This window comes from Lepus europaeus, chromosome 3 (assembly GCF_033115175.1).
Source record: "Lepus europaeus isolate LE1 chromosome 3, mLepTim1.pri, whole genome shotgun sequence".
Classification (NCBI taxonomy): Eukaryota; Metazoa; Chordata; class Mammalia; order Lagomorpha; family Leporidae; genus Lepus; species Lepus europaeus.
Window position 1 is genome coordinate 103131480 of NC_084829.1, and position 14995 is coordinate 103146474.

At 40.8% G+C, this 14995-nt stretch overlaps 1 protein-coding gene across 1 annotated transcript in view; it reads right to left on the reverse strand.

The window, feature by feature from the left end:
- BVES (blood vessel epicardial substance) overlaps nucleotides 1-14995 on the reverse strand; it is a 37803-nt gene that overhangs the window by 20537 nt on the left and 2271 nt on the right. Inside the window, exons 2-5 of the mRNA XM_062186557.1 lie at nucleotides 12273-12509; nucleotides 9413-9537; nucleotides 7716-7903; nucleotides 6873-6981 (exon numbers count right to left, since the gene is read on the reverse strand). Of these exons, the coding sequence (XP_062042541.1) occupies nucleotides 6873-6981; nucleotides 7716-7903; nucleotides 9413-9537; nucleotides 12273-12501 (651 nt within the window). The 5' untranslated portion in view covers nucleotides 12502-12509. The remainder of the gene's footprint in view (nucleotides 1-6872; nucleotides 6982-7715; nucleotides 7904-9412; nucleotides 9538-12272; nucleotides 12510-14995) is intronic.

Sequence of the window (14995 nt, forward strand, 5' to 3'; positions counted from 1 at the left end):
TAGCTCAGGACTGGGAAGGCATTTCTTTTCCTTAAGTATTGTTAAGTGGGAGAGCAAGAGGGCACTGTAACTGTACACAGCTAAAGGATTTCTCACATCAACCCCTCCTCCAGGGGCAGGGCCATGGCCTCACAGCTCAGTGTCCAGAGCCCTCCTTCCCATGCAGGGCTTCTTCCAGCTCCTCCTCCTCCTCCTCCTCCCTTCATTGTAGCACTCATATCACCACATCCACACTCATCTGTTGACAATCCATGTCTCCTGAGCTCTCTGATGGCCGGGACTGCATGTCTCCTGCTTGAATGCCTAGAGTCCAGCACACAGTGGTGCTCCATGTCTGTTTATTGTATGAAGGAATTAACAAACGGACACAAATAGCGCTGAAGGCAAAAGCAACTTTTATATATGCAACATTAAACCCGATGCCCATCCTCATGGGAGATTAATAAAGGCTTGTTAACTCGACACAAAGTCCTATCTGGGCCTAGGAGCAAATGTTTCCAAAGGAGCTAGTTTTTCTTTGTTACTCACAAAATTAATCACGTATCAGAGGACAAAGGGTATATCTAGAGAGAAAATGAAAAACCCAGCACCAACAGGTTGAATCAAAGCAAATCAGAGGCTTTGGCTATTTTAAAAATAGATCAATGTTCCCAGAAAAAAGTAAGTTTGCATTTATTTTTGACATTACAAGTAGGAATCTAAAAACCAATAAATGCATTAGCAGTTCAAAGACTCCATAAAACATGAAATTTCATTCTTTCAATATACATTGTCATGCACGCACTTTATGCCAGAAACGATTCAAAGTTGAATCGTTTCAATGCTGAACAAGACGGGTAAGACATCTGCCCTGTGAAGCTTGCATTCTACCAGAGGGGTTGAGAATAAAGACAGAAATGAAATATGACTACTCAGATGGCAGCGTTTTGAAAAATACAAGAGAGGAAGTGGGAAAATAACTAGGATGTGACAATTGCACATCATGCCTCTAACTGTGTATATATTATATTTTTTAACAATTAAGAGGTGATTTTACATCCATCAAGTAAAACACACTTCCAAAGTGTGTTTTAAAGATTATTTATTGGGGCCGGCACTGTGGTGCAGCAGGTTAACGTCCTAGTCTGTAGTGCTGGCATCCCACATGGGCGCCAGTTTGAGACCTGTCTGCTCCACTTCCGATCCAGCTCTCTGCTATGGCCTGGGAAAGCAGTAGAAGATGGCCCAAGTCCTTGGGCCCCTGCACCCATGTGGGAGACCCAGAAGAAGCTCCTGGCTCCTGGCTTCGATTGGCACAGCTCCAGCAGGTATAGCCAATTGGGGAGTGAACCAATGGATGGAAGACCTCTCTCTCTCTGCCTCTCCTCTCTCTGTGTAACACTGACTTTCAAATAAATAAATAAATCTTTTCAAAAAAACATCATTTATTTAATAAATAAATCTTTTCAAAAATTATTTATTTATTTTAAAGTCAGAGTTACACAAAGAAAACACAAAGATCTTCACTCCCTAGAAGGCTGCAATGGCCAGAGCTGAGCCAAGCCAAGCCAAGCCGAAGTTAAGGAGCTTCATCCAGGTCTCCCATGTGGGTAGCAAGGAACCAAGCACTGGGACCACTTTCCATTGCTTTTCCAAGGCCATTCGCAGTGAGCTGAATCTGAAGTGGAGCAGCTGGGACATGTACCAGTGCCCATATGGAATGCTGGCTTTACCCACTATACAATACCGGCTTCCAAAAGTACATTTTAGATTCTTCCCCATTTTTCAGACAAAATGAGAAGCACCATAAAACTTACTGACAAACACATGTTAATGAGTGACAGAGTGATCTCTTTCCACTTCTAGCACAGACAGATTTTCGCACCAGGCCAAATTTTACCCAATGTGTCCAAAATTCATCAAGACAACCACCCAGAATTCTTTGGCCTAGTGGCAACAAGGTGTGCCGCATAGCACATCAAGATGCACTCTTTAGAGAAGAGCTCAATACCAGGTATTGAAGTCTACATTCTACAGTAGAGAAAGTGAAAAATAATTTTTTTTAAATGGATGAGGACGGAGAGGAGGAGGAGGATCCTCCAGGTTACAGTGCCCTCTCGCTTTCCCACTTAACAATACTTGAGGAGAAGGGGGAAGAAGAAAAAGAAAAAAACAGGTGAGATTTGCAGCAAGAGGAATATAAAGTCAAATCAGCCCTGGGGAATTCGAAGAAACAGGAGGGCACAGCTAAGTCAACAGGAGGCGACAGAGTGGTAACAGAAAGGTGAGAAATGGGTACCTACGGTGGCCCAACCGTGTTCTCAAGTGTTAAACTGAGGTCTCTTCACTGTGCAAAGATGTCATCCTTGACTTTGGAAAACACAGTTAACATGCAATAGGAAAAGGTGTTAGAAGAGGAGTTGAAAATTGTCTTGGGCCGGCGCCGCGGCTCACTAGGCTAATCCTCCACCTTGCGGCGCTGGCACACCGGGTTCTAGTCCCGGTTGCCCCTCTTCCAGGCCAGCTCTCTGCTGTGGCCAGGGAATGCAGTGGAGGATGGCCCAAGTGCTTGGGCCCTGCACCCCATGGGAGACCAGGATAAACCCCTGGCTCCTGCCATCGGATCAGCAAGATGCGCTGGCCGCGACGGCCACTGGAGGGTGAACCAACGGCAAAGGAAGACCTTTCTCTCTGTCTCTCTCTCACTGTCCACTCTGCCTGTCAAAAAAAAAACAAAAAGAAAATCGTCTTGGAGAAAAGTCATTTCACTTAGGTGATACGTAAAGCATCGAGCCTTCAACTATTTGCATTACCTCAAGTTTCCACTGAGGCAATGATATTTCTATTGTGAGACTATAATGTGCTTAGCAACGGCATTTTTAATTGACAGTTGAAAATGACGTTCAACCTGTTTATATGATTACCAACTATAACTGTAATTACAGTCTTCAAATACAAGCTACACCTACAGTACACGTCAGTACTTCACAGGTCCTTAAGAGCAGGCCTTGAGTGGGAAGCCAGTAGTCAGCACGTTGACCAAGGTCATTTTGCTTGATAGCTCATGCTTCGTTTCTGCTGTACAGCTCAAGTTAATGACTTCTAGACGAGTGGAATGTATTTTAATGAGTATTTTTATAATGCGATATAAGAACTTTTAAAGCTTGGGTAGACTAAATTCATTTCTTACATTATCTGGAAACTTCAGCAGTGCCATGCTTGAACTCCTGTGAGGAATTTTACTGAAGCGACAAAAGCAAAGATAGCAAAGGAAGACAAAAAAAGGGTATCTTTCAGGTAAAGAATTACACTAAGCATTGGCAGCCAGGTTCGCCCTGAGCACCTAAAGACAGTGGAGCAGTCCCTCACTTTGGACCCAGGTGTTCTACACCCTGCCAAGGAGAGAAAATGATGGGCTCCAACATAGGGGGACGAGGGGACTCGAGGGAATTCCTGGTGTGCCGGAATCAGAAGCCGCAGTCTGACAAAGAGGACTGGCAGCCTGTCCTGTAGGGAGAACTGATTTCTGCCATGCATCCTACAGCTTCCCGGACACCAGCAACATGAAAATGTCCTAGGAGTGGTCTGTTCCACTAACGTTTATTGAGTTCTCATAAGCACAAACATACAGGGCAAACAGGCTGCTTAACTGACTTCAGAGCTTCACCAGAATATGACTTCATATTAAGAGAACGTTAACTTTAAAGGTTTGCTTTTATTTACTTGAAGGGCGGAGCTACAGAGGAAGAAAGAGGGAGAAAGGGACAGAGAAGGAGAGAGAGGAATTTTTTATTCACTGCTGCACTCCTCAGATAGCCACAACAGCCAGGCTGGTCCAGGCCAAAGCCAGGAGCCAGGAGCATCATCCAGGGCTCTTGCATGGGTGCAAGGGCCCAAACACCTGGACCATCTTCCATTGCTTTCCCAGGCACATTAGCAGGGAGCTGGATCAAAAGTGGAACATATGGGACTTGAACCAATGCTCATATGGGATGCTGGCATTGCAAGTGCCCCTTTTTTATTTTAATTTTTTTAAAGATGTATTTTATTACTTGAAAGGCAGAGTAAAGAGGGAGAGAGGGGATGCTAACTTTAAATATCAGCTAAAACTTAATGTTCAGTTATTTCGCAAGAACATGGACATAAGTCTCTAAGACCTTCCTCTTCCCCTGAAGTCAATAAAACTTTCGTCTTTGGGCTCTGTGCCACCAGAACAAGACTAAGAGCATGTGACAGAATGCAAAAGAAAAACGTCTAAAGCTCACTTGATATAAAATTGCACAAAGAAGAAGAAATGGGACACAAAGCACTATTACTTTTTGTAAAAATGATTCTCGAGCTTCTATCAATAGTTAAAAGCAGCAGCTATCTGAGTACCCAAACGACTGTGTGCACTGAGGGAGAATGAACTGTGAATTCAGACTTTTCTCAGCAGTAGCACTCCGCCTGTTTTCACTGTAATTACCACACATTTACCTGTGCAATACTCTGTCGCTGTGCAATCTGAAGGGACGGGCACTGAGTCCTCTTGCCTACCTTTTCCTCCTACTGTACAATTTATTAGCACCCCAACCACAGAATGAATTTAAAGAAATACAAATTCACAGGAAGTACCTCCTTATGAGAACACCTGTAACAGGCCAGAGTTGGAGAAGAAGCGATTAGCAGGTGAAAAGCATGTGTGGGGTGAAGTCTGACTCCTGCCATCTGGCTTAGTTGGCCCTGGAAGCATGCAGCATTTTCATCTGGGAACTTGGTTCCCTAAGAGGCAATGGGTGTCCTGCTCCTACACAGATGTGCAACAGCTATTTTTTACTCTGGCATATCCTGCCAAGAGGAACATTTTATAAACAATGAAAGCAAAATTTTTCCCAAGAGTTTTTTTCAGATGGACTTGGCTCCCATGGCACAGGACACAGGCTTGATAATGTGAGGGTAGTTTTTATCCACTGACCAGTCCTGAAATGCCACACCAGAATCTTTGGGAAACGCTGCTCTATCCAGCTAGGGGGTCCCAACACTGGTCATGGGTTCTGGAATCTTCGTTAGTAGTTTATCAGCAATAATTCCTATCTACTGAAATCCAATTTCTGAAATCCAACCTCCAGTCCCCAAGAAAAAACAGTGCTGTAGCTAGTGGTGGAAATTCCTTTTTTGTTCAGTTAATTATAAATATACTTTGAAGTCTGCTTCCCAAGGATGACTTGCTCCAGGAAACAAACAAGGTTGAGTTTTCACCCTATCCCCAAATCCTGGGCTTTTCAGGATAAGATGAGACTGAGTTACCATATAAAAAACCACCTGCTACCTAATACAGAGAAACATATACAAGAGATAAATGTTGGGCTTTGGAAGAAGAAACTGTCAGGAGGTCCAAGGGAAGAAGGAGACAAGAAAGAAGTGGCTTTGCACTAGTTTGTAGATGGTAGTGATACAAAATACAATTCAGAGCACAAATCCCAGGGTGCAGCTGACCCTCACAATAGCAAAGTGAAGGGTGTGAACTGGAAGAGCCAGGACATTAGCCTTCTCCTTCTGTATCTTCAATCTAGCCAGCTTGGGAACAGTGCTGCCCACCGTCAGTGAACTTGGTGAGACCTCCTAGTCAACGCACAGAACTTTAACAGGTTTTACTCGGGCAGAGTAGGAGCAGGGTATGGCTGAAACCATCGAAAACAAAATAAACTGAATTGTGTGCCTATAAATAATTTTCTACTTTATCTCTATTCTATGGCATCCCAAATTGTATTACATCTCAAAATGATACTCTAAAATAAGATTCTGCCATCAAGATACACTGACATTGCTCACCCCGCAGATGGGAACACGCCTTCAAGCCCATTTCCTACCTAAACAGATTTGCCCACTTGCTTATAAGCAATCCTGTCCTCAGGATATTTCTGCAATGTTGTTTATCCAGAGGCTGGGACTCTAGGAAACCCTCACTCATCTTTTTGGTTACCTTCCTACTAACACACCAGGTGAATAAAACAGTAGGATAGGGCTGGGAAGAAACAGAGGGCTGGGAAGAAACAGGACAAAGTACCAAGTAATAGACAACTTTTTTTTTTTTAATACAAAAAGAATCACACTGAGCAGTCCATGCTTAAACTAATGAAGAATTTAATTTGGGGCCGGCGCCATGGTGCAGGTTAATCCTCTGTCTTTGGCGCTGGTAGCCCATATGGGCGCCGGTTCTAGTCCCAGCTGCTCCTCTTCCAATCCAGCTCTCTGCTATGGCATGGGAGGGCAGTAGAGGATGGCCCAAGTCCTTGAGCCCCTGCACCCACGTGGGAGACCCGGAGAAAGCTCCTGGCTCTTGGCTTCAGATTGGTGCAGCTCCATCCATTACAGCCATTTGGGAAGTGAACCAATGGAAGGAAGACCTTTCTCTCTGTCTCTCCCTTTCACTGTCTGTAACTCTGCCTCTCAAATAAAATAAATAAAATCTTTTAAAAAAAAGAATTTAATTTTTTCCTTTAAACATATTCATTAAGTATAAAGCAATAAGGTGATTTGATTTTTTTCATAAGGATTAACAAAATAAATTTTCTAGGGCAAAATCAATTACATGTTTTTAGGAACACTGACATTTTTGTATGTTTTCTATGGCAAAATTATAAAAATTCAAATAAGCAAAATGAAAATAAAAAAGCAATTGAAATCACAACCCAGAAATAAGAGAATTATAATTATGGCCAAATTAAAAAATATCTATCTTTCTAGACCTCTTTTTGTATACTACCCACTATTTTAAGTTTTTTAAAAAATGAGGTCATGCATACATGCCATATGGTAGCCTGTTTTCCCAGTAAATCATGGTTACTTTACTATTAATATCTTTTGAATTTTGAATGAGACATAAACTAGCTTCAATCTTCTTAAAAACATACCTGGAATTTTTCACCTTTGTGCATCTGAGTTGATCTAAATTCTGGAGAATCTATAAAGGCACAGGGGTAAATGTTATGCAGAAAATGTCCTCGATAGGAGACCTTCATTCTGACAACAAAAATCAATGTTAGTAAACACATCACATGTTACAATTCCTCAACATCATTGTAATCTGACAGAACTATATTTTCTACAGTACTGAAGTTTAAAAAATTCCACAGAGGATGGGCATAATTAAAAGTAATCCTGAGGCACAAGCATTTAATTAAAAAAATAATGTAAGAACAAGAAAACCCAGCATTCAGTACTGAACCAGACACGAGCCTTCTGATGGCTGTCATCTCTCTTACAAACGGAACAACCACGCAATCTGCTATTCAAACTGAGAGACTTTTGAGAAAGAAGGGGGAGCTATTAATAGCTTTGCTAGCACTACATACACTGGCTCTCTCCCTAGAGGTCTGATATTCCTAGAAATTATATTTTTGATACTCAAAAAATAAACAAATTGCCTCTGAAGCATGCATAAGCATGGGTTTGAATGTCTGATTTAAACCTACTTCAAATTTTTCTCGTTAACTTTAAATAAAAGATCAAAATTAGTCAAAGTATTTACAATGGAAAATTCTGGTATCAACAGGATTCAGAGCAGTGAATTCTTCTATGTAGCAGGTTGTTCTATTGCACTCTACAGAAAAGTTGCAAAGTGAAATTTCACCAGCACCACAACCTGTGACTGCTTCTTCCATGGGTCGGCAACATTTCCTTCCACTGGTTCCTTCCCCGAGGCCACAATACAATTCAAGGCAAACTAGGCCTTTCTGTTTCCACAGAGCACTTACTTTCCCTTCAGGAGAATACTCAGACGGTCATCAACTGAGGTTTTATCCTCTGCAGCATAAGTTTGGCCCTTTTTCAGGGTCTGGATCATGCAAAACTGTCCGGTCAACCTTCTGAACAAGTCTGGAGGCACCCGCAGTGGTTCGAACAATCGCCGGTAGATGCCACTGAGCTCCTTTTCGATCTTTACCTGAAAGGCAGCAATGACTTCATGCAGCAGCCTCCAAACATTGCCTCTCGTGGCTAAATACAGTTTTGAGAACAAACATAAACCTGTGATATGTATCATCGCCCTCCTGTGGTTAGGTTAATGGAATCTTCCAGCAAGAGTAAGTGGTGATGTAAGTTTATATTTTAGATGCTAAAAGGGCACCTTTGTAGTTAAACTGAATTCTTGAGAGCATAAGGGGAAGATGTGCACTACTGATCACATCTCTTCCTATGGGCTATAAAGCAACTGTCGAGGTTTTGAATGTTGTCACAGCATTCACCTTCCCAATCTTAGCACCTTCTATAAGTGACATAAAACCTTTTGTTCCACATAAAGAAATTACATTAAATATTATGGAAAAAACCCACACAAACAACATAGGAATCAGTGTGGAATAAAATCTACAAAAAAAAAAAATCAGTATATAAAGCATTTTATCTTCATGTAATTCTAACGTACCAATATAAGAAAACACACATGCACAGCTGTGACCACTACTTCTTACTTATGTATTCTCAAGCAAAGTGGAAGAAAGGAAGAGGGTGTGAAAGCGTCTCAGTGTAGCAGTTTCATGCTAAGCTGAAATAAACTCTGAGGCATGGAGAAGCCACTGGTAAGTAAGACTGGCTAGTGGAAGAAAAAAAAAAAAGCAAACTAGCTTCATCGTCTTTGTTGTCAGAGTCTCCAAGGCCCAGATCACATCCCAGAGGCTCCAGGCCCAGCATTCATTTCTGGAAGCCACGCTAACGGGGTAGATGGAAACCTACACTGCACTGTGAACAAACTCTGTCCCAGTGAAACCCCTGGCAGATGTCCGCGGAAGCCTGTGGTCCTGGATCATGAGAGCTGCTCCAACCTGACGTCACTCTAGTGTCTGTGATGCTCCTGCTTGTCCTGCTGTTTCATTCTGATGGAGACATCATTTATATTTTCCCAAAGCAGGTTGATGGTCCCAGGAAAAAGAAAAGCACAGACCCTAAATGTTTTCTCTACTGTCATAGTACGATCACATCAGTAACTTCTGAACCTTGAATTTTAGGGTTCCAGCAAGTTCTGACATTCAGGAACTGTACTCCTCATCATTCCTCTCACCTGTGTCCCCCACTCCAGAGCTCTGGTAACAAGTGTGTAAAGCCATTCCTTCACAAACACTTCCTGCTTCTAGCCGGTATACCAGCCATCGTGGCACAATCATGAACAAATGATCTGACAACCCACTGGCACATATAAATAATCTGCTCACCCCACAACTCTCAGCTCAAGCCCAGTTTCTCACGAAGCCCTCTTGATTCTTCTCTTTGGAAAACATTCATTCATCAAATGTTTCCGTGAGCCCCTAGTGTGTGCCAGTCATGGCTGATAGGAACAAGGGGATGCAGGAGTAAGTGTTAAAGGGACTAAAGGTGTTAGACATTCATTCTTGAGTCAGGACAAAGTAATTTTAAAAAACTTCCAACTTTAAAATCACTTATTCATTGGAATAGTTACCGGTCTCTTCTTGTACAAAAGGTATGAAAGATGTAAAACGTTCACACCCAAAAATACCGAGTTCCAGATCATTATATCCAAGGCACAGCGGTAGAGTGTGGCCCACACGATATAAAGGGCACAACCTGTTGAATGACAGAGTTAATGTGTTAGATGTCTGGAAGAGCTTCAGCAGGGAGCTTTGTACATTCTTTATCTGCAGTATTCTAATCACATATTAGCAATAACTCACATCAAATTGAGTTTTTGAGTATTAGAAAAACACATGCATGGTAGCAGGAAATTTGTAAAGTATAGAAAATAATTTTCAAAGGGGGAAAAATCCATTAATTCTACCACTGGAAGAAAATCACTATTGTTATTTAATGCTCTCTTACAGTTTTCATACAAGGTTTACTTGATGGCAAAAGATTTTGTATGTATAATCAAAAGCCCCACTTTTTTATTTATTGCAATGGTTTTCCCATTTTATTAAGACTCTCTGTAAAGATAGTTTTTAATTACTGTAAGTGATCAAACTGTCGTTTAACCATCTCCCTAGTGCTGGATAGATGAGCATTTGGTTACAATTTTTGCTAATTAGCCAAAAATCTCTTGTATATAAAAAATCTTTGTTTTTGTTTATTTGCACTGGATTACTGCAAATGAATCAAAGAACAAACTTTACAGCTTTTAATGACACTAAAGAATTGTTTTCCAAAAAATCTGTGCAAATTTTCAGTCCTATTAACTGAGAATGCTAGTATCAAGTTGTCAACATCGTAAAACAGAAAAAATTTCATTTGATAGTGAAGAATTCTGTATTTTATTTGCATTTCCATGATTGCTGGTAGGCCTAAATATTTTATCAAAATTTTTTAGCTATCTACATTTTCACTTGATGATTTTTCATTTACCTATGGGAATCTTCCTGTTTCTCCTTACCAATTCTCTTACCTTATAAAAAATATCTCTAGTTGTTTTTGTGTCAATTTGATGGTGTGAGAGTTAACATTTTTAATTTAAAATAAAATTATCACTAAGGTACAAATACATCAACATACACATGCACACAAAAATCAACATCCTATATAAAAAAGTTATCATTTGCAAATTTTAAATTTTATTATTTATTTGAGAGGCAACGAGAGAGAGGACAGAGAGCTTCCGTCCACTGGTTCACTACACCAAATGCTCTTAATGGCCAGTTCTGGCCAGGCTGAAGCTGAGAGCTGGAAACTCAGTCCACCTCTCCCATGTGGGTGGTAGGAACTCAATCACTTGAGCACCACACTCATCTGCAATATTTTGTTTCATCAGAATGATTTAAAGCATCTGAATAAAGTCTAAAATATAAAAATTAAAGTGTTTTTAAATAATATTTCATAGCAAATATTAGAGTGATTTAAAATATTATAACCTAAAGGAGACAGGGTAATAGAAGGACCAAGAGACAGGGGAGAACCTGAATTATAGCCCTGGTAGGGCCATTCTGTCCTTATGTTAATTTTGAGTAGCTCATTCTACTTGTTTAAGCCTCCACTTTCTGCATTTAAGCCACAGAGTGTTAGACCAGGTGATCGCTTTTGTATAGTACTCCTCTAAAACTCTGTTCTAAAATTCATGACTGGGCAGACATTGTGGTTAGTGGTTAAGTCGCTCTTTGAGATGGCCACAGCCCATATTGGTCCTAGCTCTGCTCTGCGCTCTCCCAGCTCCCACAGGAGTCAAGAAGGAGACCACCTTCTTCCATCTGAGTCTGACACGTTACAGGTATGCAAAACTGCACCTGAGTAAGTGGACAAACAGGGAAATAATCACATAGAGAATAATTCAGCAAGAATCACTGGCCGTAACAGAGATTCAATTGTTTCAATATTTTGATGTAAATCAATTTAACTTGCTTCATTAAGGTTAACTGGAGCCAAAAATAGTATTATCCCTTAACTATTGTATCTGGTAATTTTTTTTTTCTTTTTTCTTTTTTTTGACAGGCAGAGTGGATAGTGAGAGAGAGAGACACAGAGAGAAAGGTCTTCCTTTTTGCCGTTGGTTCACCCTCCAATGGCCGCTGCGGATGGCGCATAGTGCTGATCCAAAGCCAGGAGCCAGGTGCTTCTCCTGGTCTCCCATGTGGGTGCAGGGCCCAAGGTCTTGGGCCATCCTCCACTGCCTTCCCGGGCCATAGCAGAGAGCTGGCCTGGAAGAGGGGCAACTGGGATAGAATTCGGCGCCCCAACCGGGACTAGAACCCGGTGTGCCGGCGCCGCAAGGTGGAGGATTAGCCTGTTAAACCACGGCGCTGGCCGGTAATTATTTTTATTTTCCATTTTGCCTTATTGGCCACAACAAGTATGTGTCCTTTCAAATTATTAGTTAAGACCATAGTACTTACTGCATTCCAGACACTATTCTAAGGCAAATTCTCTCTCTCTCTCTTTCTCTCTCTCATGTGCGTGCCACACACATACACACAACTCATTTAATTATCACAACAACTCTAAGAGGTTATATTATATTATCTGACACATGGAGATAGAACCTTAAATCCCTTGCCCAAATTACACAATAAGGTAAGGAGTGGAATCAGGATTTGAATCCCAGTCTGGCTCTAAAGTTCTCACTCTTGCATCTGAATGGATTTTCTGATATACAGAAAATCTGAGCAATATATGAAAACCATAGTTTTATCCAAAGTAAGTAAGCAAGCGATATGGCATGTGAAGGCCTGTGTCCTAAGTCACTGGGCAGACTAACTGAGCAACAGTGACATCTGTTTTGGCAGCTACGGACCTGACCAGGCATACTCTGAAGCCCAGTACAAAGCCCATCTGCTGCCCGTTCCAGAAGAGTTATGCAAAACCTTCATCAGGTCTCTTACCCATAGTCATCATTCCCCTAAGAAGTATCATATGCAGGTGAAGAGTGGTTGGAATAAGCAACCCAATTGCAAAGCAAACATTTGCTACATGAAAAACTAGATGATGTATCTCTCTCCAGTTTTCACAAGTGGTTGTATTGGAAGGCACAGGTATGATACTTTCCAACTCGGGTATAAAACCTGTTGCAGCCGATTCTGCCAATGGGCTGGACTCTGTATAATTCATCATGAAAATTCCTGTTAAAAACAAATCAACAAAAAGAGAGTCATAAAAATGGCAACTGTATCTTATCACCACTATAGGTTTTACACCAAAATTATGTGTATACATTAAGTGTTGGTAAACAGACATCTCTAAGTGCTTACGAATTACATATACTCAGCTGTACATCCCAGCTCTGCATATATTAAATGTATTTATTTCTTTATCTATTAGATACTTTTTCATTTACCTTATGCTGAAATGAAATTAAATACTAAAAGCATTTAGCATAGTATAACAATTATTCCCTGACATACATATGTGTGTATTTACATGTGTATGCAGGTGTATGAATATGAAGGTACTTCAAAAAGTTCATGGACATGAAATTAAAATGCATTTGGGGGCTGGCGCTGTGGCTCACGTGGCTAATCCTCCACCTGCAGCACCGGAATCCCATATGGGCGTTGGGTTCTAGTTCTGGTTGCTCCTCTTCCAGTCTAGCTCTCTGCTGTGGCCCGGGAGGGCAGTGGAAGATGGCCCAAGTGCTTGGGCCCTGCACCTGCGTGGGAGACCAGGAAGAAGCACCTGGCTCCTGGCTTCCAATTGGCATAGCTCCAGCTATAGCAGCCATTTGATGGGGCGAACCAATGGAAAGAAGACCTTTCTCTCTGTCTCTCTCATTGTCTAATTCTATCTATCAAAAAAAAAAAAAAAAAGAAAAGAAAAAGAAAAAATGCATTTGGGTGCAAAAAATTGAAAACCATAAATATTTTTTATAATTTGCATTTTCATGAATTTTTAAAGACCACATATATGAATAAATTTCAAATTTTTTCACACCAAACTAAATATCTTTTAATTATTTTTTAAAGATTTATTTATTTATTTGAAAGAGTTACAGAGAGAAAGAGAGGTCTTCCATCTGATGGTTTACTTCCCAAATGGCTGCAATGGCCGGAGCTGTGCTGATCCGAAGCCAGGAACCAGGAGCTTCTTCTGGGTATCCCACATGGGTGCAGGGGCTCGAGGACTCAGGCCATCTTCTACTGCTTTCCCAGACCATAGCAGAGAGCTGGATCAGAATTGGAGCAGCCAAGTCTCGAACCGGTGCCCACATGGGTTGCTGGCGCTTCAGGCCAGGGTGTTAACCCACTGTGCCATGGCACTGGCCCCAACATCTTTTAATTATATTTCCCACAAACTTACTGAGGTTCTACATACTTGGGTGGAGGAGGCAGGAGGAGGCAATTAGCTAGTCTAAAAGACAATCAGAACAACTAGTTATCAACCAATGTTCATAAACCACAGCAAATTACAAAGTTAGTATATTCCACCATAGTTCCACTGGCAATACTGAATGGAAGCACAGGAAAGATAACCAGAAAAAAGACTTTTTTGAATATTTTCAAAGGCAACAATACCCTTATATTTACTAGTTGAAAGCTTAGGATATTTATTTAAAGATTTACTTACTTATTTACTTGAATGGCAGAATGACACAGAGAGAGAAAGAAAGAGACAGAAAGAGAACGAACTTCTATCCACTGATTCATGGCCCAAATGCCCACAACAGCTAGGACTGGGCCAGGTTGACCTCACGAGCCTTGAACTCAATCCAGGTCTTTCATGTGAGTGGAAGAACTCAAGGGCTTGAGCCGTCATTAGCAGAAAGCTAGACGGGAAGCAGGTACAAGATTCAATCCAGGCACTCCCATATAGAATATAGGGGTCCAAAGCACTGGCTTAACCCACTGTACCACATTGCCTGCCCTAGCAAAGGATATTTAAAAGAATCTACTTTTGTAGCATCATTAAATCATTGTATCATTTTGTAGCATCACTAAATCATTGCATTATCATATATATACATACAATATATAATCATATACAGTACCATACCTAGGTATAACATTTAGGCTTTCTTTTATTATCTAGTTTAAATCCCTACTTTTGTCCCATTATCATTTTAGATGGCAGCATCTAACTACCCTCCACCCTCTGTGAGGCTGGGACAATGTTTACTCATCTATGTACTTCTAGTTTACTTATATATAGGTGGGGTCATGAATACACATTTGGCTATTTAATATTAAAATCCATAGCAAACACATTTCAAGAATACACATTGACACATGCATGCTTATGTAAAATAACACACAGTGGCACTATTTTCTGCCTATATTACCCGTCCTCTGCTTCTGGTCCTTAAAAAGACTTTTTCTAGTATTATTTATACAAATTTGGTACTTGACAAAAGCTCTGCAGGTTTACAGAATATGTGTTTTTCTGTTTCAGGAAAGTATTCCAAATGTTGGCCCACTTTTGAATTTAATTTAGAAGTAATGCATTTCTTTGAAAATAAGATTAGGCAACTGACCTTACTTTTCTGTTCATTATTTTCAACATACTAACAGTTTTAGGTTGTAGAATAATTGGTACTGCGTGAACATTTTGAAAGGATGTTATCAGACAAATATTAAAGGATTCAATTCCTCTTCAGATCACAAAAAACCTCACA